The sequence below is a fragment of the Oryx dammah genome, unplaced genomic scaffold, assembly GCF_014754425.2.
Source record: "Oryx dammah isolate SB20612 unplaced genomic scaffold, SCBI_Odam_1.1 HiC_scaffold_16, whole genome shotgun sequence".
Taxonomy (NCBI): Eukaryota; Metazoa; Chordata; class Mammalia; order Artiodactyla; family Bovidae; genus Oryx; species Oryx dammah.
In genome coordinates this window covers 60777355-60803307 of record NW_024070200.1, presented here as the reverse complement: position 1 = coordinate 60803307, position 25953 = coordinate 60777355, and the positions used below count along the sequence as shown (strand labels likewise).

The window sequence follows — 25953 nt, the reverse complement described above, 5'->3', positions numbered from 1 at the left end:
ATGTTTTCAGTGTGGATGGGAGGACTGAAATGAGAAAAACCATTCCTAATAGCCTTTTGTTTGTTTCTCTAAAAGCTGTTTTCCTCCCCACAGGAACTAAGGGTCGCCTTTGAATCCCGGTTCAAGCTGACATTCTGCTGCCTGAACTCCAGGGTCACACTTGTTTGTGTTCTTTCCTCTGGTGTCAGACTGTGTGTGTTGCAGGATATATTTCCATCATATTTATGGCAACACAAATACAACCCTAATGCCCTCAACAGTCTGGTTTGGATTCCACAAAGCAAGAAAAACAGACTGGAGTGTTTCCTATACTGATAAGAAGATGCAATCCAGAAAGCACACGATGTGGTTCATCAAATCAGCCCAGAGACTAGAGGCAAAGCATTACTGTATGAACCGCCAACAAAGCAAACACTCTGCTCAACTGTAACAAAGCCTAAGAGGGAATTGACCGGCAGATTCTGATTTCAGAATGCCAAAATGTTATTTAAAAAAAGGAAGTGTTTCCCTGGTGGCCCAATGATAAGAATCCACCTGCCAATGCAGGGGACAGGATCCCTGGTCTGGTAAGATTCCACACATTGCATAGCAACTAAGCCTCTGTACCAATCACTGAGCCTGCACTCTAGGGCCCCAAAGGAGCAGCTACTGAAGCGCATGCGCCTCGAGCCTAGGTTTTGTGATGAGAAGCCACAGCAACGACCGATCACACAAGTGGGAAATGAGTCAGTCTGCTCTACTTTGGCACTAGGAAGGAGTTGAGGGCTCTGCATTTGCTAGGGGGCAGTGGTGGGGGCAGAGGGACCCTTAGCAAGACCCTAGAAAGGCGCTGGTGTCATTTTAAAAGATATTACTCTTCTTTTTCTGATTTGTCATCCTATCAATGCGGGGATGGATTTAAGGTGTAATATTGTAAAAGCATGGCCCCATTGGTCAGAACAAGACCCAGTTTCCCCCTCAGTCAGTCTCTCCCATCAGGAAGCTTTTATAAGCCTCTAATCCTTCTCCATTAGAGGGCAGACAAAAGGAAAACCACAGTCAAAGAAAACTAACCAATCTGATCACATGTATCACAGCCTTGTCTAACTCAATGAAACTATGAAACTATACCATGTAGGGCCACCCAAGACAAACGGGTCATGGTGGAGAGTTCTGACAAAACGTGGTCCACTGGAGAAGGGAATGGCAAACCACTTCAGTATTCTTGCCTTGAGAACCCCGTGAACAGTATGAAAAGGCAAAAAGATAGCACACTGAAAGATGAACTCCGCAGGTTGGTAGGTACCCAATATGCTACTGGAGATCAGTGGAGAAGTAATTCCAGAAAGAATGAAGAGATGGAGACAAAGCAAAAAACAACACCCAGTTGTGAAGGTGACTGGTGATAGAACTAAAGTCTGATGCTGTAAAGAGCAATATTGCATAGGAACAAGGAATGTTAGGTCCATGAATCAAGGCAAATAGGAAGTGGTCAAACAGGAGATGGCAAGAGTGAACATCGACATTTTAGGAATCAGCAAACTAAACTGGACTGGAATGGGTGAACTTAACTCAGATGACCATCATATCTACTATTGTGGGCAAGAATTCCTTAGAAGAAATGGAGTAGCCATCATAGTCAACAAGAGAGTCCAAACTGCAGTACTTTGATGCAATCGCAAAAATGACAGAATGATCTCTGTTCGTTTCCAAGGCAAACCATTCAATATTAAAGTAACCCAAGACTATGCCCCGACCAGCAATGCTGAAGAAGCTGAAATTGATAGGTTCTATGAAGATCTACCAGACCTTCTAGAACTAACACCCCAAAACGATGTCCTTTTCATTATACGGGACTGGAATGCAAAAATAGGAATTCAAGAAATACCTGGAGTAACAGGCAAATTTGGCCTTGGAATACAGAATGAAGCAGGGCAAGGGCTAATAGAGTTTTGCCAAGAGAATGCACTGGTCATAGTAAACACCCTTTTCCAACAACACAATAGAAGATGCTACACATGGATATCATCAGATGGTCAATACTGAAATCAGAGTGATTTTATTCTTTGCAGCCAAAGATGGAGAAGCTCTACACAGTCAGCAAAAACAAGACTGGGAGCTGACTGTGGCTCAGACCATGAACTACCTATTGTCAAATTCAGACTTAAATTGAAGAAAGTAGGGAAAACCACTAGACTATTCAGGTATGACCTAAATCAAATCCCTTATGATTATACACTGGAAGTCACAAATAGATTCAAGGGATTAGATCTATAGACAGAGCACCTGAAGAATTATGGACACAGGTTCGTGACATTGTACAAGAGGCAGGGATCAAGACCATCCCCAAGAAAAAGAAATGCAAAAAGGCAAAATGGTTGTCTGAGGTGGCCTTACAAATAGCTCTGAAAAGAAGAGAAGCAAAAGGCAAAGGAGAAAAGGAAAGATATATCCATTTGAATGCAGAGTCCCAAAGAATAGCAAGGAGAGATAAGACAGCCTTCCGCAGAGATCAATGCAAAGAAATACAGGACAACAATAGAATGGGAAAGACTAGAGATCTCTTCAAAAAAATTAGAGGTAGCAAGGGAACATTTCATGCAAAGATGGGCACAATAAAGGAATGGTATGGACCTACAGAAGCAGAAGATATTAAGAAGAGGTGGCAAGAATACACAGAACTATACAAAAAAAGATCTTCATGACCCACTTAATCACGATGGTCTGATCACTCATCTAGAGCCAGACATTTTGGAATGCGAAGTCAAGTGGGCCTTAGGAAGCATCACTACGAACAAAGCTAGTGGAAGTAATGGAATTCCAGTTGAGCTATTTCAAATCCTGAAAGATGATGCTGTGAAAGTGCTGCAATCAATATGCCAGCAAATTTGGAAAACTAACCAGTGCCCACAAGACTTTAAAAAGTCAGTTTTCATTCCAATCGCAAAGAAAGGCAATGCCAAAGAATGCTCACACTACTGCACAATTCATCTCACACACTGGCAAAGTAATGCTCAAAATTCTCCTAGCCAGACTTCCAACAGTACATGAACTGTGAACTTCCAGATGTTCAAGCTGGATTTAGAAAAGGCAGAGGAACCAGAGATCAAATTGCCAACATTCATTGGATCACTGAAAAAGTAAGAGAGTTCCAAAAAAACATCTACTTCTGCTTTATTGACTATGCCAAATTCTTTGACTGTATGGATCACAACAAACCGTGGAAAATTCTTAAAGAGATGCGAATACCAGACCACCTGACCTGCCTCCTGAGAAATCTGAATGCAGGTCAGGAACCAACAGTGAGAACTGGACATGGAAAAAGGCTGGTTCCAAATTGGGAAAGGAGTACGTCAAGGCTCTGTATTGTCACCCTGCTTATTTAACTTATGTCAGAGTACGTCATGAGAAATGCTGGATTGGATGAAGCACAAGCTGGAATCAAGACTGCCAGGAGAAATATCAATAACCTCAGATATGCAGATGACACCACCCTTATGGCAGAAATTGAAGAGGAACTAAAGAGCCTTTTGATGAAATTGAAAGAGAAGAGTGAAAAAGTTGGCTTGAAACTCAACATTCAGAAAACTAAGATCATGGCATCTGGTCCCATCACTTCATGGCAAATAGATGGGGAAACAATGGAAACAGTGACTGAGTTTATATTTTTGGGCTCCAAAATCACTGCAGATGGTGAGTGTAGCCATGAAATTAAAAGACGCATGCTCCTTGGAAGAAAAGTTATGACAAACCTAGACAGCATACTAAAAAGCAGAGACATTACTTTGCCAACAAAGGTCCATCTAGTCAAAGCTATGGTTTTTCCAGTAGTCATGTATGGATGGGACAGTTGGACTATAAAGAAAGCTGACCACCAAAGAACTGTTGCTTTTGAACTGCAGTTTTGGAGAAGACTCTTGAGAGTCCTTTGGACTGCAAGGTGACCCAACCAGTCCATCCTAAAGGAGATCAGTCCTGAATATTCATTGGAATGACTGAAGCTGAAGCTGAAACTCCAATACTTTGGCCACCTGATGAGAAGAACTGACTCATTTGAAAAGATCCTCATGCTGGGAAAGATTGAAGGCAGGAGGAGAAGGGGATGACCGAGGATGAGACGGCTGGATGGGATCACCAACTCAATGGACATGAGTTTGAGTAAACTCTGGGAGTTGGTGATGGACAGGGCGGCCTGGCGTGTTGTAGTCCACGGGGTTGCAAAGAGGCAGACACAACTGAGTGACTGACCTGAACTGAACCCGAAAAATAAACACCTGACTCATTTGTCTCTGATGGCAGGTTTTCCCCCAGATAAGCAGACTAAATGCATCTCCCTGAATGTTTAATAAAAGCAAGGTTCTTGAAAGCCACAATGGACACTCCTGAACATGGAATGAGGTGCTTCCTCCACCAACGTGCATGTTTTCTCTTCATCCTTGGGGGACCCTGCAGTCAGGCTGCTAGGGTGGGCTGCCACCGCCATGGGAGCCAGCCTTCCGCCCAGGGCCCACACTCTTCATCATGGGCTCTCACATTCCTCATATCCTCGTGCCATTTCAAAATGAGGATGCAGGGACAGTGCTACTTCAGGCTGTCCCAGGGCCAGCATGAACTAGGGACAGTAGTACGGCTACTTCTCTTCCCACCCATAAGAGGGGTTCACACTACAGAGTGACCAGATTCTGAAGTCATGGAAAGGGGTTCAAGTGAGTTGGGGCTACCCAGCCTTCAAGGTCAAAGTCCGTACAACCCAACCAAGTGGTTGCTCCAGAAGTGACTGGCATTGAGCTGGTTTCTGTCATAGGTGAGGTCCCTGCACGTGACAGGGAGATGCTGGGATCTCCCTGAATCCTCATGCTGGTGACTTTCATCCCTGGCCTTCCCGTATTAACCAAGAAAACAGAACAAACGTCACTGTGGGCCAGACTGGAAAAATGTCTGTGATATATATGGTCTGTTTCCCAAAGGTTGGAAAAAATTTTGTCATGGGATTTGGCAGGAAGAATGGAGATACTCTTAGGAAAGAAAATAAAGCTGGATCAAAAGAAAGAATTTACTGCTACTTGGAAAGGTAAGCAATTTCCTGCCTGTCTCTGAGTGTGGTCTGAACAACTCACCCTTCATTCTAAGCTGTTCTTCAGCTTGGTGGTTCTTTTTTCTCTTCTGATTCATTGCCATTTGTTCTTTATTTTTATTATGCTTTTTGTAGCAACATGTAATAAAGGCACAAAGCCACTTCATCTTTGGAGTGTAAATTAATTATTCTGCATATCAAGTTGATCAAATGTGGCAAGAGCTCTGACCTCTTGGCCCCCCAAGGCTGGGTTTATTTTAAGTGCAGTTATATAATATCCTAGCCCAACTAACCTGACCCAGGGTGTGTTTTACAAAATCCTTGTTTTACTTGCTGCCTTTCCAGGCTCAGGTACTTCTAAAAGAGTTCAGGACATAATTTCTTTTGAAAGCATATGAGGTGGTACTGGTAAATGAGAGTGTCCAGAAAACCAGAGATAAGGCACAGCCATCACATAAGTCAGCCGATGAGATTTACCACTGGGAAGAGCAGGGTGCCCTGTACAGGCCAGTCTAATGTTAAAGTCTTTGGTACATGCTGTTGGTTAAGTAGCATTAAGTCACCTTTCTGGGAGTTTATAACAGATATCTTTGTTCATCAGGAACTTTCAGCATTTTATATTATTTTTTCTGTATTTTCCTTCTTTTTAGAAACAATCTCCCATTTAAGTGAAACCACAACAAAAATTCACTCAAGTTATTATTTAGTAGCTTATCTGTCTTGGAGACAAAATGACATGAGTGTAGGACGGCACCCTTTTCCTCTCTCTGTCATTCCATATACCCCCACCTACGATGCCAGGCATCGAGTAAGGACTCGTGAGACAGAGCCACAGTATTGACAAGGTTGACTTTTTGTGGGAGAATGCAGGAGGACAGAAACGACTGACAACCATTCATGTATCTAGTCAACTCAGAGCAACTGGAAGGCTCGCTTCAGGCCAGGCCCTTTGTGGGGTTAGGGACTGTAGTGCCCCCGGACAGTGTGCTGCTTGTACTGACTCAGGGAGTGGTGTGTCCTCTTGCATCATTTAGCCCATCAAAGCATGTATATGCTGGCTATATGCTGGCACTTTCACTGGATACTCCCAGATTCAGAGGGTTTAATACTGAGTGGAGTCTGCACACACACAATAGTGGAGGACACTGAATAACCCTAGATGGTGCAGGAAGAAACAGTGGTCCAAGGGCTGAGGGTGAAGTAGCCCTTAAAGAGACTGCAAGGACCTCTGCCCTGGAGAAAAACCCCAGAAAGAAAGGGAAGGCAGAAACCGCAGGTGGGTAGCAGGGACCCGTGGAGAAGGCAAATGGGTGGCAGATGGCCCCAAAGCTGAGCTCAGCTTTGCTTTCTCACCAGCTGGTATGGAGGTTTCTCTTCTGCACATCAACCCTGTGGTCTCACTGTGAGCAAGAAGACCAAGCAGCTCATCACCTGTCTGTGTCTCAGGCACCGATGGGAGAGCTTCAGAGACGGTCAAGATGAGCTCACAGCAGAGAGTCAGCCATGAAGACGTGGACACCGGGCTGAGGCACTTCAGTGAGCCTCACTTGCTCACCCCTGGCTCACTGGGTAGTGGGTCTTGATTTCTTGAGTTCTGGAAAGCTTAAAAGCCATGCTGGTTTTTTGTTTTTTGTGTTTTTTTTTTCCCATCCAAAAAAAAAAAAAAAAAAGATCTCATGGCTTGTGGGATCTTAGTTCCCCGACCAGGGATTGAACTTGGGCCCGGGCAGTGAAAGTGCCAAGTCCTAATCACTAGACGGCCAGTGAATTTCCTAAAAGCCTTTCTTGGGCTAGAAGAGGTCTTCTTCTGAACTGAGTATTGTTTTCCCCCAGGTGAAGAGTAAGGCAAGTGGCCTGAACCTGGACTTTACTTAGAATCACCTGAGACTGGATTCTAGGCTTGGCCACTTCATGGCACGTGGGTTTGATCGTCAACCTCTCTGAGCACCCATTTCCTCACCTGCAAAAGGTAATAACGGTATCAACTTCTTTGGACTGCAGGAAGAATTCAGCAAGCCACTCTGCATGAAGTGTCTTGGGGCGCCCAGAGGATGGAGGGTTGGAAAATATACTCCCTTTTGTCAGAAGTCACCCTGTCTTTCCCTGCGGCTTCCACCAGATGGCCTTCGCAGTGACCACCCCCCTCCCCAGGGGTGCAGCTTTTTCTCCCTTTGCTTTAGGGCCTTTCTTTTGTATGTTCTCTAGAATGAAATTAATCTTTCCCTCTTCAGAGTCTCATAGTGGAGCCCTTCTCAGAATCTGCTTTGAGTTATAATTATCTTATTCATGAGCCACCTCCTCTCCTTACACAGGAACCCCTCTAGGGAACTGTGACATAAAAGAAAAGTATATCTGATCTTTGTCCCCAGTTCCAGGCACACAGCAGCAAAACGCTCATAATTTCCAGAGCATCAGGAGTGTCTGTTATGCTGATACGGTGACTCATGGTAGCCTCTTGATGGCTGCAGGATGGAATCTGGTCACCAGAAGAACCAACCACTTGATGAGCTGGTGGGGACTTCTAGTTGCTTGACCTTCAGGGAGGGGTGACGTAGTTCAATCACACAGCCAGTGATTTAATCAACCTTGCCTACACAATGAAATTCCAATAAAGACTCTGCATATGGAAGTTCAGTGGAGTTTCCTGGTTGATAAATGTATTGATGTGCTAGAAGGCAGCTCGCTCTGACTCCATAGTAAGAGGAGCAAGCGAGTAAAAGGAGTAACTTCTGCATTTGGGAGCCATCCAGACCTTACCCTATATGTACCCTTTATTTAAAAAAATGTAAGTCTAGTGCTTTCCTGACTTGTGCATCTTATTCTAGCAAATTAACAAAACTGTAGAGGTCATGAGAATTCCCAAATTTATAGTCAGAAGAACAAATGACTTGGGGACCCTTGAAATGCAGCTGGTATCTGAAGGGAGGGTAGTCTTGTGGAGGACTTTGCCCTTAATCTGTGGAAGTCTGTGTGTACTCCAGGGGGTTAGTGTCAGAACTATAGTGCAGTACACCTGCCTGGGGCTTCCCAAGTGGAGCTGGTGGTAAAGAACCCAACTGCCAATGCAGGAGACATAAGAGACGTGGGTTGGATCCCATGTGTGTCAGGAAGATCCCCTGGAGAAGGGCAGGGAAACCCACTCCAGTATTCTTGCCTGGAGAATCCCATGGACAGAGGAGCCTTACAGTCCACAGTGTCGTGCAGAGTTGGACATGACTGAAGTGACTTAGCACGCACACACACACACCTAGCTGGGGTGGATAGGAACAGGAAGAGACTCACGTATTGGTAGTCAGTCAGTCAGTTCAGTTGCTCAGTTATATCCGACTCTGTGACCCCATGAACTGCAGCATGCCAGACTTCCCTGTCCATCACCAAATCCCAGAGTTTATTCAAACTCATGTCCGTTGAGTCGGTGATGCCATCCAACCATCTCATCCTCTGTTGTCCCCTTCTCCTCCTGCCTTCAATCTTTCCCAGCATCAGGGTCTTTTCCAATGAGTCAGTTCTTCGCGTCGGGTGGCCAGAGTACTGGAGTTTCAGTCCTTCCAATGAATATTCAGGACTGATCTCCTTTAGGATAGATGGGTTGGATCTCCTTGCAGTCCAAGGGACTCTCAAGAGTCTTCTCCAACACCACAGTTCAAAAGTGTCAGTTTTTCAGTTCTCAGCTTTCTTTATAGTCCAACTCTCACATCTATACATGACTACTGGAAAAACCATAGCTTTGACTAGACAGGCCTTTGTTGGCAAAGTAATGTCTCTGCTTTTTAATATGCTGTCTAGGTTGGTCATAGCTTTTCTTCCAAGCAGCAAATGTCTTTTAATTTCATGGCTGCAGTCACCATCTGCAGTGATTCTGGAGCCCCCCAAAATTAAGTCTGTCACTGTTTCCATTGTTTCCCCATCTATTTGCCATGACATGATGGGACCGGATGCCATGATCTTAGTTTTCTGAAAGTTGAGTTTTAAGCCAACTTTTTCACTCTCCTCTTTCACTTTCATCAAGAGGCTCTTTAGTTCTTCTTTGCTTTCTGCCATAAGGGTGGTGTCATCTGTGTACCTGAAGTTATTGGATATTTTTCCTGGCAATCATCTTGATTCCAGTTTGTGCTTCATCCATCCCGGCACTTCTCATGATGTATTCTGCATATAAGTTAAAAAGGTATGGTGATAATATACAGCCTTGACATATTCTTTTCTCAATTTGGAACCAGTTTATTGTTCCATGTCTGGTTCTAACTGTAGCTTCTTGACCTGCATACAGATTTCTCAGGATGCAGTTAAGGTGGTCTGGTATTCCCATCTCTTTAAGAATTTTCCACAGTTTCTTGTGATCCACACAGTCAAAGGCTTTGGAATCAATAAAGCAGAAGTAGATGTTTTTCTGGAACTCTCTTGCTTTTTATATGATCCAATGGATGCTGGCAATTTGATCTAAGGTTCCTCTGCCTTTTCTAAATCCAGCTTGAACATCTGGAAGTACATGATTCATGTACTGTTGAAGCTTGGCTTGGAGAATTTTGAGCATTATTTTGCTAGTGTGTGAGATGAGTGCAACTGTCTTCCAAATCAGGAACTGCATATATACATATATATGCTGAACTGAGAAGAGCTGACATAATATTTTACGTATACATCAACATTATTATTTCTTTGGCCTTCCTCTGATTGGGGTGACCCATAAAATTAGGGTCTTGGTGGAAGGCAGGACCCAGCCCCCCTCACAAATGCTGGAAAGATCAATCTCATTGAGGCCAGATGCACTCATCTTTGACTTTGAATCAGCAAATCTCTCTGATAGAAGAAACTTCCAGCTTCCCAGGGCAACAATAATGCCAGTGGGAGTATGCAGCAGCCAGTGTCATTGGGACAAGCTATAATAATTAGTATTCAGCAGATTTTCTATGGGTGATTTCTGGCCCCTTTGATTAAAGTTTTATTCATTTGTTTTTCATATTCTGTTTTGTTTCTGTGTTCTCTTGAAAGTCACAATTTTTTCTACTCTTCATAGTTATTCTTGAAATTTTGCCGTATATACACATATACAATGCAATGCAATTCAATGCATACCCTATCAAATTATAAATATATATACATGAATTTATTCCAAATATGGTAGGGTTTTTCAATGTCTGCAAATCAAACAATGTGATATTCCACATTAACAAACTGAAGAATAAAAATCATATGATGATCTCAGTAGATGCAGAATACACTTTTGATAAAATTCAACATCCATTTATGATAAAAATTCTCTAGAGCATGGGCAGAGAGGGAGCATACCTCAACATAATAAAGGTCATGTATGACAAACCCACAACTAACATCATAATCAATGGTGAAAAGCTAAAAACAATTCCATCTACCACCACATCAAAAAGAATAAAATGCCTAGGAATAAAACTACCTAAGGCGGCAAAAGACCTATACTCAGAAAACTATAAGATGGTGATTAAAGAAACTGAAGATGACCCAACTTGATGGAAAGATATGCCATGTTCTTGAGTTGAAAGATACAATATTGTTAAAATGACCATTCTTCCTAAAGCAATCTAGATTCAATGCAATCCCTATCAAATTACCAAGGGCATTTTTCACCGAACCAGAACAAAAACAATTTTTTAAAAAAATCCATATGAAAACACAAAAGACCCTCAATAGTCAAAATAATCTTGAGAAGGAAGAATGGAGTTGGAGTAATCACACATTCTTACTTCAGACTATACTATAAATACAGTAATCAAAACAGTATGGTATTGGCACAAAAACGGACACATTGATCAAGGGAACAAGATAGAAATCCCAGAAACAATCTCTGTACTTGTGGTCACTCGATCTATGACAAAGGAGGCAAGAATATACAATGGAGAAAAGACAATCTCTTCAATGGGAAGATCTGACAGTGGGAAATTAGATCTGAAACAGGGAAACTAGAACAGTCTCTAATGCCATGTACAAAAATAAAATGAAAATGGATTAAAGACCTAAATGTAAGATCAGATACTATAAAACTCCTAGAGGAAAACATAAGCAGAAAACGCTGACATAAATTGTACCAATTTTCTTTTTGAATTCATCTCATAATGTTAATAAAATAAATTTTAAAATGACTAAACTTAAAAGCTTTTGCACAGCAAAGGAAATCATAAACAAAATGAAAAGACAGCCTACAGAATGGGAGATGCAACCAACAAGGGATTAATTTCCAAATTATGCAAACAGTTCAATATAAAAGAAAAAACAACTCAATCAAGAAATGGGCGGCTGCTGCTGCTGCTAAGTTGCTTCAGTCGTATCTGACTCTGCGTGACCCCGTAGACGGAAGCCCACCAGGCTCCTCCGTCCCTGCGACTCTCCAGGCAAGAACACTGGAGTGGGTTGCCATTTCCTTCTCCAATGCATGAAAGTGAAAAGTGAAAGGGAAGTTGCTTAGTCATGTCTGACTCTTAGCGACCCCATGGACTGCAGCCTACCAGGCTCTGCCATCCATGGGATTTTCCAGGCAAGAGTATTGGAGTGGGGTGACACTGCCTTCTCCGCAAGAAATGGGCAGAAGACCTAAATAGACATTTCTACAAAGAACACATACAGCTGGGGCCAACAGGTACATGAACAGATGCTCCACATTGTTAATTATTAGAGAAATGCAAGTCAAAACTACAATGAAGTACCACCTTACACCAGTCAGAATGCTCATCATAAAAAAGTCTGCAAATAATAAATGCTAGAGAGGGTATGAAGAAATGGAAAGCCTCTTACAGTATCGGTGGGAATGTAAACTGGTGCAGCCACTAGGAGAACAATATGGAGGTTCCTTTAAAAAGTAAAAACAGAGCTAACACATCATCCAGCAACCCCACTACTGGGCTTATATCTGGAAGGGACAGAAACTTTAATTAAAAAGATAGGTGCACTCCAACATTCAGAGCAGGACTATTTATAATAACCAAGACATGGAAAGAACCTAAGTGTCCATCAACAGATGAATAGTAAGAAGACGTGGTAAACATACACGATGGACTATTACTCAGCCATAACAGAGAATTAAATAATGCCATTTGCAGAGACATTACTTTGCCAACAAAGGTCCGTCTAGTCAAGGCTATGGTTTTTCCAGCAGCCATGTATGGATGTGAGAGTTGGACTGTGAAGAAAGCTGAGTGCCGAAGAAGTGATGCCTTTGAACTGCGGTGTTGGAGAAGACTCTTGAGAGCCCCTTGGACTGCAAGGAGGTCCAACCAGTCCGTCTAAAGGAGATCAGTCCTGGGTGTTCATTGGAAGGAATGATGCTGAAGCTGAAACTCCAATATTTTGACCACCTGATGCAAAGAACTGATTCACTGGAAAAGACCCTGATGCTGGGAAAGATTGAAGGCAGGAGGAGAAGGGGATGACAGAGGATGAGATGGTTGGATGGCATCACCAACTCAACGGACATGAGTCTGAGCAAGCTCCAGGAGCTGGTGATGGACAGGGAGGCCTGGCGTGCTGCAGTCATGGGATCACAAAGAGTTGGACACGACTGAGCAACTGAACTGGACTGATTTGCAGCAACATGGATGGAACTAGAGATTATCATACTACGTGAAGTCAGACAGAGAAAGACAAATATATGCTGTCACTTCTATGTGGAATCTAAAAAGTGATACAAATGAACTCATTTATAAAATAGAAAAAATGCACAGACACACACACAAAATTTATAGTTACTAAAGGGGAAAGGAGGAAGGATAAATTAGGAGTTTGGGATTAACAAATAGATAAATAAGAGCCTACTATACAGCACAGGAAACTATATTCAATATAATTATAATAGAAAAGAATCCGAAAAAGAGTATATAACACACACACACACACGTATATATATAACTGAATATATTGCTGTATACCTGAAACTAAGACAACATTGTAAATCAACTGTATATATATATATATATATATAAAACTCAAAGATGGGCTCGATAAAGGACAGAAATGGTCTGGACCTAACAGAAGCAGAAGATATTAAGGAGAGGTGGCAAGAATACATGGAAGAACTGTACAAAAAAGATCTTCACGACCCAGATAATCACGATGGTGTGATCACTCACCTAGAGCCAGACATCCTGGAATGTGAAGTCAAGTGGGCCTTAGAAAGCATCACTATGAACAAAGCTAGTGGAGGTGATGGAATTCAAGTTGAGCTATTTCAAATCCTGAAAGATGATGCTGTGAAAGTGCTGCACTCAATATGCTAGCAAATTTGGAAAACTCAGCAGTGGCCACAGGACTGGAAAAGGTCAGTTTTCATTCCAGTCCCAAAGAAAGGCAATGCCAAAGAATGCTCAAACTACCGCACAATTGCACTCATCTCACAGGCTAGCAAAGTAATGCTCAAAACTCTCCAAGCCAGGCTTCAGCAATACGTGAACCGTGAACTCCTTCATGTTCAAGCTGGTTTTAGAAAAGGCAGAGGAACCAGAGATCAAATTGCCAACATCTGCTGGATCATGGAAAAAGCAAGAGAGTTCCAGAAAAACATCTATTTCTGCTTTATTGACTATGCCAAAGCCTTTGACTGTGGATCACAATAAACTGTGGAAAATTCTGAGAGAGATGGGAATACCAGACCACCTAACCTGCCTCTTGAGAAATCTGTATGCAGGTCAGGAAGCAACAATTAGAACTGGACATGGAACAACAGACTGGTTCCAAATAGGAAAAGGAGTACGTCAAGGCTGTATATTGTCACCCTGCTTATTTAACTTCTATGCAGAGTACATCATGAGCAATGCTGGACTGGAAGAAACACAAGCTGGAATCAAGATTGTCGGGAGAAATATCAATAACCTCAGATATGCAGATGACAACACCCTTATGGCAGAAAGTGAAGAGGAACTAAAAAGCCTCTTGATAAAAGTGAAGGAGGAGAGTGAAAAAGTTGGCCTAAAGCTCAACATTCAGAAAACGAAGATCATGGCATCCGGTCCCATCACTTCATGGGAAATAGGTGGGGAAACAGTAGAAACAGTGTCAGACTTTATTTTTGGGGGCTCCAGAATCACTGCAGATGGTGACTGCAGCCATGAAATTAAAAGACGCTTACTCCTTGGAAGAAAAGTTATGACCAACCTAGATAGTATATTCAAAAGCAGAGACATTACTTTGCCGACTAAGGTCCATCTAGTCAAGGCTATGGTTTTTCCTGTGGTCACGTATGGATGTGAGAGTTGGACTGTGAAGAAGGCTGAGCGCCGAAAATTGATGCGTTTGGACTGTGGTGTTGGAGAAGACTCTTGAGGGTCCCTTGGACTGCAAGGAGCTCCAACCAGTCCATTCTGAAGGAGATCAACCCTGGGATTTCTTTGGAAGGAATGATGCTAAGCTGAGGCTCCAGTACTTTGGCCACCTCATGCGAAGAGTTGACTCATTGGAAAAGACTCTGATGTTGGGAGGGATTGGGGGCAGGAGGATAAGGGGACGACAGAGGATGAGATGGCTGGATGGCATCACAGACTCGATGGACATGAGTCTGAGTGAACTCCGGGAGACGGTGATGAACAGGGAGGCCTGGTGTGCTGCGATTCATGGGGTTGCAAAGAGTCGGACACGACTGAGCGACTGAACTGAACGGAACTGACGAAGTCTGAATTTGGTTTGCCATCAGGATGCCTGTCTAGGCATGGGCCTTAGAAGGCTCAATCACTCCTCTTGACTTCTATGCCTTCATTGTCCTATATTTTAGTTCAGTCCTTTATTTTTAGTTCAGTCTTTTATTTTTGCTTGAAAAAGTAAAAGTGACAGTGTTAGTCACTCAGTCATGTCCAACTCTTTGCAACCCCATGGCCCACCAGATTCCTCTGTCCATGGGATTTTTCAGGTAAGAATACTGGAGTAGGTAGCCATTACCTTCTTCAGGGGATCTTCCCGACCCAAGGATGGAATCCGGGTCTCCTGCACTACAGGTAGATTCTTTAACATCTGAGCCACCAGGGAAGCCCATATCAGCCATTTATTATTGTTTTCATTATAATAATTTCACAAATATTATATATTTTTTGTGACTGGCATCTTGTACTTAGCATAATTTGAAACTGTGTTTTAAGTCATCTGTTAAACTCTTCACTTCTACAGTTGTATTAAAAATTTTTTTTTAAGCTCTATTACTCCCTTTTTCAATTTGCCTAATCTTCTGATAGTCTTTTTGCTAGCTTTTTGTGATTCTATCATTATTGTTTCAAACATTCCATATACAATTATGCTATTTTCTGATAATATCTAGAAGAATGATCTAGAACCTGATTCTTCAGGTTCTAAATCTGCTTTTGCTCATTCTTACTCAGGGTAGTTTGTTTCTTTGCATATTTGCTGATCTTTGATTGGAAATAAATGCTGAGCTTATTTTGGGTGGCGGCGGCAGTGGTGGTTTAATTGCTAAGTTGGGTCTGACTCTTGCGACCCCATGGACTGTGGACTGCAGCCTGCCAAGCTCCTCTGTCTATGGGATTTCCCAGGCAAGAATACTGGAGTGGGTTGCCATTTCCTTCTCCAGGGGATCTTCCTGACCCAGGGATCAAACCTGAGTCTCCTTCACTGAGGGAAGATTCTTTATCAACTGAGCCTCTAGGGAAGTCCCTAACTTACTTGTTTGTAGAAAATATGAGGTTTTAAAAAGTCAAGAGAAATTGCATATACTTTGTTGGGAATCTGGGTGCCCCTTCAAGGGTCCAGCTTACAGAAAGTTTTGGTTTCATTCTAACCCCTTTGCTAATGACAATACTGATAATGGCACATACCCTTCCTGCCTTTTTTGTGTTGTGGGTGCTGACCACTCACTCCTATAGGCTGCAGCCTGGGGTATGTGTGATATATCTGTGTGATGGTATGATGTATATGTACAAGAGCTTTCCTTTACTACTGTGTGCCCAGCAAGGCACACAAGTTCTCTTACCTAGTTCATCTGCAAGTGAAGGGCCCTTCAGAACACCTAGTTTGCCATTGTGCTTCCCCTTCCTGGAAACCCCTAGCCTGCTTCTGTTTCTGCCCTTCTGCCCTGCTTCTCCAGCTTTATTGGTGAATCTTAAATGTACCAAAAAATCTCTACCCTCATTCGATTTCCTGTGTGGATCTCCAAACTCAGATTCCATTAGCCCACAACTGATAAAACTGACTTGTAGAGTAGCTTCTTAGTAATAATGATATTTGGGAGCATTAGTAGTTACTCTGTCATGCTCTGAGGGCTTTACATGTATTAATTCCTATAGTCATTACAACCTTTCCATTTTATAGATAAGAAAATTGAGGCACAGAAAAGTTGAGTGACTTTCCTTGCAACTGTTGGCACAGTTCAGTCGCTCAGTTGTGTCCGACTCTTTGCGACCCCATGAATCGCAGCACACCAGGCCTCCCTGTTCATCACCATCTCCCGGAGTTCACTCAGACTCATGTCCATCGAGTCTGTGATGCCATCCAGCCATCTCATCCTCTGTCGTCCCCTTCTCCTCCTGCCCCCAATCCTTCCCAGCATCAGAGTCTTTTCCAATGAGTCAACTCTTTGCATGAGGTGGCCAAAATACTGGAGTTTCAGCTTTAGCATCATTCCTTCCAAAGAAATCCCAGGGTTGATCTCCTTCAGAATGGACTGGTTGGATCTCCTTGCAGTCCAAGGGACCCTCAAGAGTCTTCTCCAACACCACAGTGCAAAAGCATCAATTCTTCGGCGCTCAGCCTTCTTCACAGTCCAACTCTCACATCCATACATGACCACAGGAAAAACCATAGCCTTGATTAGACGGACGTTAGTCGGCAAAGTAACGTCTCTGCTTTTGAATATGCTATCTAGGTTGGTCATAACTTTTCTTCCAAGGAGTAAGCGTCTTTTAATTTCATGGCTGCAGTCACCATCTGCAGTGATTTTGGAGCCCAAAGGGAGGTGAATCCTGGCAGCCTGGCTCTTTTCCATTCTCATGACTGCAAACAGAAGGGCTCAGGACCCATTTGGGATTTAGCAGAAAAAGTCTTGTTTTTCGAGGAATTGGCTGCAAACACCCAGAAACTCATAAAGCCCTGACCTAGCCTTTCTGGCATGTTATGTGCAGCAGTGAGGCTTGGCAGTGAGCCTGGGGTTCTCTGAGGTTTTTTGCTGGTTGAAAAAAGCCCAAGTTCTAACTCAAGAGTGGAGAGTTTCCTTGACTGCATCTGTGCAGACAGGCTAGAAAATCAATGCTACAGTGGCTGACAATGCATGATTCAAATGGTTTTGCTACATTTTCAGCTTGACTGGAAAACTCTGAGAATAGACTCAAGACTCCACCTTTGGCTTGATCCAACAGAGGCATGAAATTGATGGTCAAGTGTGAATAAATAGCTGGCTATGCTCTGAGCCTCTAAGTGACACCATATGGAGATGGGTACAAGTGAAGCAATTGGTTCAGGGAGGAAAGGTCTGCTCTACAGACAAGACCGCCCTTCACATCCTGTCCGAGGATGCACTTTCTTCTGATTACTTTCTTAAAAATTAAGCCATGTTGTTTATACTAATAACCACGTATTAAGCTCTTACCATGCGCCAAGTGCTATGCTTGATAAAGTTACCTTTATAGACTTACATGCTTCTTTGCTGAGCACACTTCCCTCTTTTATTCCTGAGAACCACCCTGAGGTCAGCACTAGTATTCCCCCATTTCGTGAATGACACTGAGGCTGGGGGCTGTGACTTTCCTGAGACCCTGCAGCCAAAAGGTATCTTCAGTTCTCAGGGCAGCAGAGCCTGCCTGGGCCACTCCCCGCCACTCCCAGGGCATCCTTTTAGCCTGTTTTTTTTACTGCTGAGCTCGATGGGCCCCCTGGGAGCAGGTGAGTCACACCCAAGTACTGAAGCCTAGCCCATGTCCCAGGGCACCCAGTGTGTGTGCTCTCCCCTCCCATGTGGATCTGGTCACCAAGGGGACTATAAGCTGGGTTTTCTCGGAACCACAGAAGGAACCAGCTGGGCTCTGAGTTCCTGGGTCTGGGCTTGCAGGGAGTTTACCTTCACCGCTTCCCAGCTGGAATTCACCAAGTGCTGCCGGAAGGGCCCGAAACCTGGAACCAAGGACAGGCTGGTTTGCTCAGGCCAGGCTTGGGCTGAGGTGTCTGCTTCTGCGTTGTTCCCCCCACCTCCTTGGGGACCTCTTGTGGCTCCTGGGGCCATCAAGGACCAGTGGGGGCTCCATGCACCCCTTTCCTGTGGAGGCTTGCAACCTTACCAATCTGGGAGTGTTTCCCCAAGTCCTCTTATGTGAGGTGTTGTGGGGGAGCCCAAAAGGAACGTGGAGCTGATCCACCACTAAGTAGGAGGGCTCCAGAGGTGTGTGCACATATGTCCAGTTAAGATGTATGCTGTGTAGAGCCCAGAAACACACCCATGTGAGGACGCCCAGTTGTTTGCGATCAAAGATACAAGAGCAACTCAGTGGAGATGGAATAGCCTTTCAACAGACAGGGCTGGAAACATGGGATACCCACCCAAAAAAATGGATCCCTCAGCCTGCACTGTATACAAAAATTAATTCCACATGATCGTGGACTCAAACATAGTAAGATAATAAAACTTTTGGGGGCTTAGTGGTGAAAATCTTGGGACCGAGTATTAGGCAAAGAGTTCTTAGACTTGATACCAAGCGCATGATCCACAAAAGTAAAAACTGAGAACGTGGACCTCATCCAAATGAAAATCTTTTGCTCTGCAAAAGATCCTGCTGACAGGATGAAAAGACTCGCTGTAGACAGCTGCGAATCACGCGTCTGATAAAGGCACTGTATGCAGAATGTATAAAGAACTCTTTAAACTCAACTTTCAAAGACAGTCCAATTAGAAAAAGGGGAAAGACAAGAAGACACATTTCCCTGAAGAGGATATTCAGGTGGCAAATAAGCACATGAAAGCTGTTCAACGTCGTTAGCCGTCAGAGAAATGCAAGTTAAAGTCACACTGAGGTGTCAATACATCTCTATCAGAGAGGCTAAGATAGAAACACTGTAATACCAAAAGCCGACGAGGATGAATAGGAACTAGGTCACACAAACATTGTTGGTGGGAAGGTAAAATGGTGTGGCCACTGGGAAATAGTTTGACAGGTTCTTTTAAAACTGAAAGTGGACTCCCAAGGACTTTCTCTGCTGCATATTTACCCCAGAGAAATAAAACCTTACTTTTACACAGAAACTTGTACACAGATGTTCACTGCAGCTTTATTTGTAATAGCCCATAGCTAGAAATCACCCCAATGTCTTTCAACGAGTGAATGGTTAAATAAGCTGGTTCATCCAGATCACAGAATACTGCTGAGCAGTGAAAATACAAAAGTGGAAGCAACCCAGGTGTCCATCGGCTGATGATGAATAAACAAAACCGGTATTAGCCATACGATGGCACATCAGCTGTCAATAAAAGTAAATGAAGTGCTATGGCCACACGGCAGCATGGACGAGCCTTGAAAACATCAGGCTCAGTGACCGAGGCCAGTTACGAAAGCGTACCACTCCATTTACGTGAGATGTCCGCGTCGGCCGCCTGTAAAGACTGAGAGTGAGTGAGGGAGTGAGGGAGTGAGTGAGTGTGTGTGTGTGTGTAGTGGGGGAGTAGGGATGAGGATCAGGGGGTCGAGTATCTTTTCAGGGTAATGAAAATGTTCTAAAACTGATTGTGGTGTTAAGTGCATAACTGTGACTTCACTAAAAGCCATTGAGCTGTATGCTTTACACGAGTAAATTGTATAGCATGTGAGTTACATCTCAATAAAGCTACTAAAACTGCTTTAAAAATGAAGGAATTATTGGTATACACAACTTGGATGAAGCTCAAGGGAATTATGCTACATGAAAAAAAAAGTCTCAAAATGATACATATTGTATGATTCTACCTATATAACACTTGTAAATCATAATTTACATCTATAAAATTAATTATAGAGATGGAGAAGGCAATGACACCCCACTCCAGTACTCTTGCCTGGAAAATCCCATGGACGGAGGAGCCTGGTGGGCTGCAGTCCATGGGGTCGCCAAGAGTCAGACACGACTGAGCGACTTCACTTTCACTTTTCACTTTCATGCATCGGAGAAGAAAATGGCAAGCCACTCCAGTGTTCTTGCCTGGAGAATCTCAGGGACAGGGGAGCCTGGTGGGCTGCCGTCTATGGGGTCGCACAGAGTCGGACACAACTGAAGTGACTTAGCAGCAGCAGTAGCAGTAGATGAAGAACAGAATAGTGGTTACCAGGAGTCAGAGACAGGGGAAACGGTGAGTGTGGTTCTAAAGGTATAATTCAAGGAAACCTTGTGATTTTGGTTCTGTTATTTATCTTGATGCTGGTGGTTACACGAAGCTAAGCATGGGATAAAACTGCATAGAGCTGTGCACATGTGTGCACACACACATGCACACAGAGTTATACCAAGGTCAGTATCTTAGCTTTGATACTGAAGATGTTAACATTAGGGGTCTGGCTCTAGGGGACCATTCTATACATTTCTTTGCAAATTCCTGTGAATCTATAATTATTTCAAAATTTAAAAAGAAGTATGATTTGGTCCAGAGTTTCTCAAATGCTAATGTGCATGTATATCTTATTAAAATATAGAATCTGATTGGGCAGGTCTAGGGTGATGCTGGAGATTCTGAGTTCCTAACAAGCTCCCCGGGGGTACTAAGGCTACTGGCCCTCACCACACTTGGACTAGCAAGGCTTTGAACAACTAGGATCAGACTACTTCACAGGGGGAAAGAGCAGCTGGAGTAGAGGTGATTGGGGAAGTCTCCAGGAGGAAGTGGGGGTGAGCAAGGACTTAACCGGGGTAGAGGCAGAGGAGTTGCAGGGAGTGAGCCTGGGCGAGGAAGCCCCATGGAAGAGGCTGGGGAGGCCTTTACACGGGGAAGTAGCGAGAGCGGGATGAGGCTTGTGGGCAGAAGGGCTTGTTCCTTGAACTGGGAACACTTATCTACACTGTGTATGATTACGTCATTTAACTGCAATTTATTATGATCTCTAATGAAAGGAAATTAAGTAGAATTTTGCTTTGGAGAGGACAGCAAGCTCCCTCTGGGACTAGCTTAGGAAAGGTTTCTGCTGGCCTGGGGAGAGACTCTCTCACCCTCTCACTATGATTGCTGCTCCTTTTTATGGCATCCACACCATCCAGTGGCCCCATCAAAGCTCAGGCCACAGCCCGACGACAGCCAGGAGTTGCTGGAGACCTCAGTTGCTGGGTTCAGGCTTCTGCTGTTGCATCTCACCTCAGCCCCACCACTTGGCAGTGTGGTGATATTGAGCAAGTTACTCAGCTTCAGTGCCTTGGCTTTCTCATCTGTAAAATGGGCATTAATCATACTAATCTAATAGAGTGAATAAATCAATAAAGAGGAACATCTGCAATACTGCCTGGAGTACAGGAAGTGGTGCCAAGTGCTCACCTTCATGGTGGTTCAGGTACGTACCTCCTGGGACCGATTAAACGATGCTGAGTATGGCATGTATTAGCTCCAGAATCTAGTAGGTGCTCAGCAAATGCTAAATCCTTTTTCACTGTCTCGCCCAGTAGCATGGGATGGGCTCCAACTAGATCCTTGGTCTGCCCTATTCTCTCTGATCATTTGATGCCGCCATTTCTCAGCCCCAACCCCCTACTTGAGCACTGAGCCTGTCGGTCAGGGGTCCTGCCCTTTCTTTTCTTTTTCTTTTTTTTTTTTTGGCCCTTTCTTTTCCATGTTGAGATTTCACCTGTACTTCAGGCCCTATTTCTCTCTCCAGAAACTGAGAGGCGTGTACAGGTATGTATGTATATGTGTGTGTATATATATATATGGGGGGATTTATTATAAGGTATTGGCTCACGTGATTATGAAGACTGAGAATTCCCCAGATCTGTCTGCCATCTGCAAGCTGTAGACCCAGGAAAGCCAGTGGAGCAAATTTCAGTCTGATGTAGAAGGTCCGAGAACCAGGAGCACCCGTTGGAGGGCAGGAGAAGACTGATGTACCAGTCCATGCCTTCAGACAGAGGGAATTCAACCTTCCTGGGCTTTTTATTCTATGCAGGCCCTTAATAGATTAGATGATGCCCACCCACACTGGGGAGGGCACTGCTTTCCTGAGCCCACTGATTTAAACGCTAAGCTCCTCCAGAAATACCCTCTTAGACACATCCAGAAAGAATGTTTAACCAGGGGTCTGGGCACTCCGTGGCCCAGTCAGGTTGACCCAGGAAATTAACCATCACACACCCCCCTAGGATGGTGCCAGGAGGAGGGGCCAGGCCCCTGGGGCCTCTCCCCTCATCTCTCCTGCAGTGCGGCCCATGTTCAGAGCTCAGTGGTTCCTGCCTGGCCCTGTAGGGAAAGTCAGCAGCTGGCAGATGGGTCTATGACTGAGGAGGGACTCACTGCAGGGTGGGGGCGGTGGGCTGCAGGTAGAAGTAGCATTCTCTAGCTCAGCTTTACCAGGTGAGGCTTTGAGTTCTAGCAATCTAATTCCTGGGATGCATTTCTCAAATCATGATTCCGAGATGGGGAGGGGCTATGATTAACTACCAACCTCTGGAACCCCGCCCCTATCCCCACCCCTGCAGAAGCCAGTTCTGGAGAAGACTGTGCCTCTGAAGCTGGGGGACCTCTGGGTATAGAGCACTCACAACTTCACTCACAAAGGGTAAAACTTTCTCAGGGAAGAGGAAAGTTTGGGACAGGATGTCCCAGGAAATCTAGCAGTGTTTTCTGACTTTGACTGAATCCTATAGAATAGATAAGACTGAAGTTGCCAAGCAAAAAATACAGGAAAATGTTGAGATTAAGGAAAAACCACTGGGAAACCAAGTACCTTCTGGGATGGCTGTAGGAATACTAAAAATGCAGTGACATTTTTAGTCCCCGCCAAATCACATGCTGCTTTAGAATCACATTCAGATCAGTGTATTCAGATCAACCCTTATCTGTTTTAAATTAGGCAAAACAACTCAGCAAATGAAGGTCGAAGCTTTTGTTTTGCATGGTCAAGGCTTACACTTTACACTTGGCAAGCCCTTGGGTGGAACTTGTGAAAAGTGGCTGGAGAAATCTCCTGGAATCAAGAGCAGCCCTTTGGAGGGAGGCAGGCTTTCTGTCTCCCACTGGTGCTGTGTGGTGCCAGTCCGAAGGCCTTGGTCTTGAGGCAGTTTGTCAGAGCTCTTGTTCCCTCACCATCTGTCTACGTGCCAATGTCTTGGCGAGATTTACATGTGAAGCAAATCCAATTAAATGAAAAGACCGCCCCTGGCAGCTCAGAGCATTTTTAATAAAGGAAGGCCACGTTCTGGAAGCCAGTGGGCATTCCCAAATCACCACTGATGATCAGGTACCATTAAACAATCTAGAGTTTGCCAGCAAATCTCAGGCGGACAGGACAGGGGCAGGGGCCGTTGATGTGAGTCTAGGACCCTGGTGCTCCAGCATTCAGATTTCATTTGTGACAAGTATCACGTTTATCAGGTTATAATGTCCTTAGGAATTCAAGGGTAATTTGAACCAACCTCTAATACCCAAAATAACACAAATGAGAACAAGGGAGATAAAAGGTTTTCGAAAGAACTTTCTTTTTCTCCGAAGGTTAACAGGAGTTTGATTATAGTCTGAAAATATTCAGATAGGTAACGTTCAATTTCCTCCACACACAGGAACCCTGTCTCTTGTCTCCTTCATCCACACAATTCAGAAAACTTCAAATGTGCCAAATGTGACTGACTAAAAATAAAGAGCTGTGTGAAGAAAACAAGCCCTCCAGGCACCAGCTGTGACAATGCCTCGGGGTGTCTGGGGTGGATTTCGAATGTGCTGGTAAAAGGTAGGAGTGGGTGGCTACCATTCCTTCTGGGGTTCAAAGTCTAACTGGTGGCTCTCAGAGGGTGCTGAGAGTTCCCTGAGTGGCTGGAAAGTCTCCAGTTTGCGGGGGAGCTAAGTGCCCCTCTTGGGGTGGTCACGGCCCCCTTCTTTCTGGGTTCCCTGCTCCCCTTCCTTTTGCCTATTAGCAGCTGCACCCTAGTAGATGCCACAGGGGCCCCAGCCTCCACTTCCCCACCCCCGTGGGCTGAAGGACAAAGGTCTAAGCCACATGTGGGCACCACTGTGTATGCCACTCAAGGGTTATTTGAAGTGAATGACACGACAGAAGCAGAAAAGCCTCTCCGTCCCCTGGTTGTTGTTTTTAACAGAGCATAGCAGGAAGTCATCTGGAATTATTGGCACCACCAGTTGCCACTCTTCCCCCGCGCCCCCCACGAGGGAACTATTTATGATTAGGATCAGGCAAGTGCGCATTCCACGGTCAGGCTAAAGGCAGCAGCAAGTGGAAAGCAGGAAAGTCGCCTTACCGGTCACCACCACGCAGCTGGACCTGGAATCCATGGAAGCAGAGTGGGGAGCGCGCTTGTGCGCCTGCGCGGGTCAGAGGCCGGCCCCGGGGCTGTTGGCCTCTGGCTTGGATGGATGGGGACCGACCACCCTGCAGCGTTTGGGGGCCCCTGAAAGGCTGAAGGCTCTAGGGGTGGGAGGAGGGCGTAAACAATGCCTGTTGAAAGCAGACACAGCCGGCTCCGGGCGCGCGGGGCCTGCAGCAACAGGAAGGCAGAGTGTCAGAGCGGCACCACGGTCTTTCCAGCCACCTGGCTCTGGGTCGCTTTGTTGGTTGCTGTGTTCAGACGCGAGTCTGGCGACCAGCTGTCCCAGTTTGCCTGGGACTGGGATTGGGCGGGAGCTAAAAGCTGCTGCCACCCGTTAGCCCCAGCAAGTCATGGTGTTGGGGACACTTACAAGGTGTTTGTTTAGACCATGGCTTGATTAAATGTGGTAACTCTTGAAACATTCTCCAGAATATGTGAGAAAAAAACGGAAAAAGAAACAAGCCAAAACCACAGATGAAGCTTATGGTTAAAAGTGATGGTTGAAAGCACCTGCCATCTATAAGCTGTGGGTCCTCAGGCCAGTTAATCTCTCCCCACCCTTTTCTCATTTCTGCAAAAAGGGAACGGTCACAGCACTGTTTCCTGGGTAGAGAGCGCCGAGCACTGTCGCCAGCCCTCCCACAGCCCTGGGGGCAGAGGCTCACTTAGCTGGAAAGTCTGCGCCGGCTTCCCTGGCTGGGGTCTCACCACCCCCCATTCCGACTGCGATCAGCGCCCAGTAGCGCACCGGACTAGCTACATGCCCGGCGAAATGTGTGGGCTTGCCTCCTGGTTCTAGAGACAGTCCCCACTCCTCCTAAATTGGGTCCGAGTAACCTCAGCGGTTGGAGAAGGCAATGGCACCCCACTCCAGTACTCTTGCCTGGAAAATCCCATGGACGGAGGAGCCTGGTGGGCTGCAGTCCATGGGGTCGCTGAGAGTTGGACACGACTCAGTGACTTCACTTTCACTTTTCACTTTCATGCATGGAGAAGGAAATGGCAACCCACTCCAGTGTTCTTGCCTGGAGAATCCCAGGGACAGAGGAGCCTGGTGGGCTGCCGTCTATGGGGTCGCATAGAGTCGGACACGACTGAAGCGACTTAGCTGCAGCAGCAGCAACCTCAGCGGTTAAAGCGTCTGCCTGGAATGCGGGAGACCCGGGTTCGATCCCTGGGTCGGGAAGATTCCCCTGGAAAAGGAAAAGGCAACCCACTCCAGTACTCTTGCCTGCAGAATCCCATGGACAGAGAAGCCTGGTAGGCTACAATCCTTGGGGTCCCAAAGAGTCAGACACAACTGAGCGACTTCATTCATTCATTCATTCATTCAACCAAAAGATCTAACACTTGGGGCTAATTCCTCTATTGAAGAAGCCATGTCACGAAACATGAAACTTCTTGACCTTTCAGAATAAACTACTTAAAAAAAAACTTTTTTAAAATTAAAAATACTTATTATTTTTTTT

General features: G+C 44.8%; 1 protein-coding gene across 6 annotated transcripts in view; it reads right to left on the bottom strand.

Moving 5' to 3' along the window:
• Window positions 1–24757, bottom strand: part of PGPEP1L (pyroglutamyl-peptidase I like) — a 69392-nt gene extending 44635 nt beyond the window's left edge. Inside the window, exons 1-2 of one of the 6 annotated variants that reach the window (XM_040257003.1) lie at window positions 24416–24757; window positions 18066–18118 (exon numbers count right to left, since the gene is read on the bottom strand). In XM_040257003.1, coding sequence (XP_040112937.1) covers window positions 18066–18118; window positions 24416–24449 — 87 coding nt within the window. In that variant the 5' untranslated portion in view covers window positions 24450–24757. The remainder of the gene's footprint in view (window positions 1–18065; window positions 18119–24415) is intronic. The other 5 variants (XM_040257002.1, XM_040257006.1, XM_040257007.1 and 2 more) reach the window with 5 other exon arrangements.
• Between the last annotated feature and the right edge of the window lie 1196 nt (window positions 24758–25953).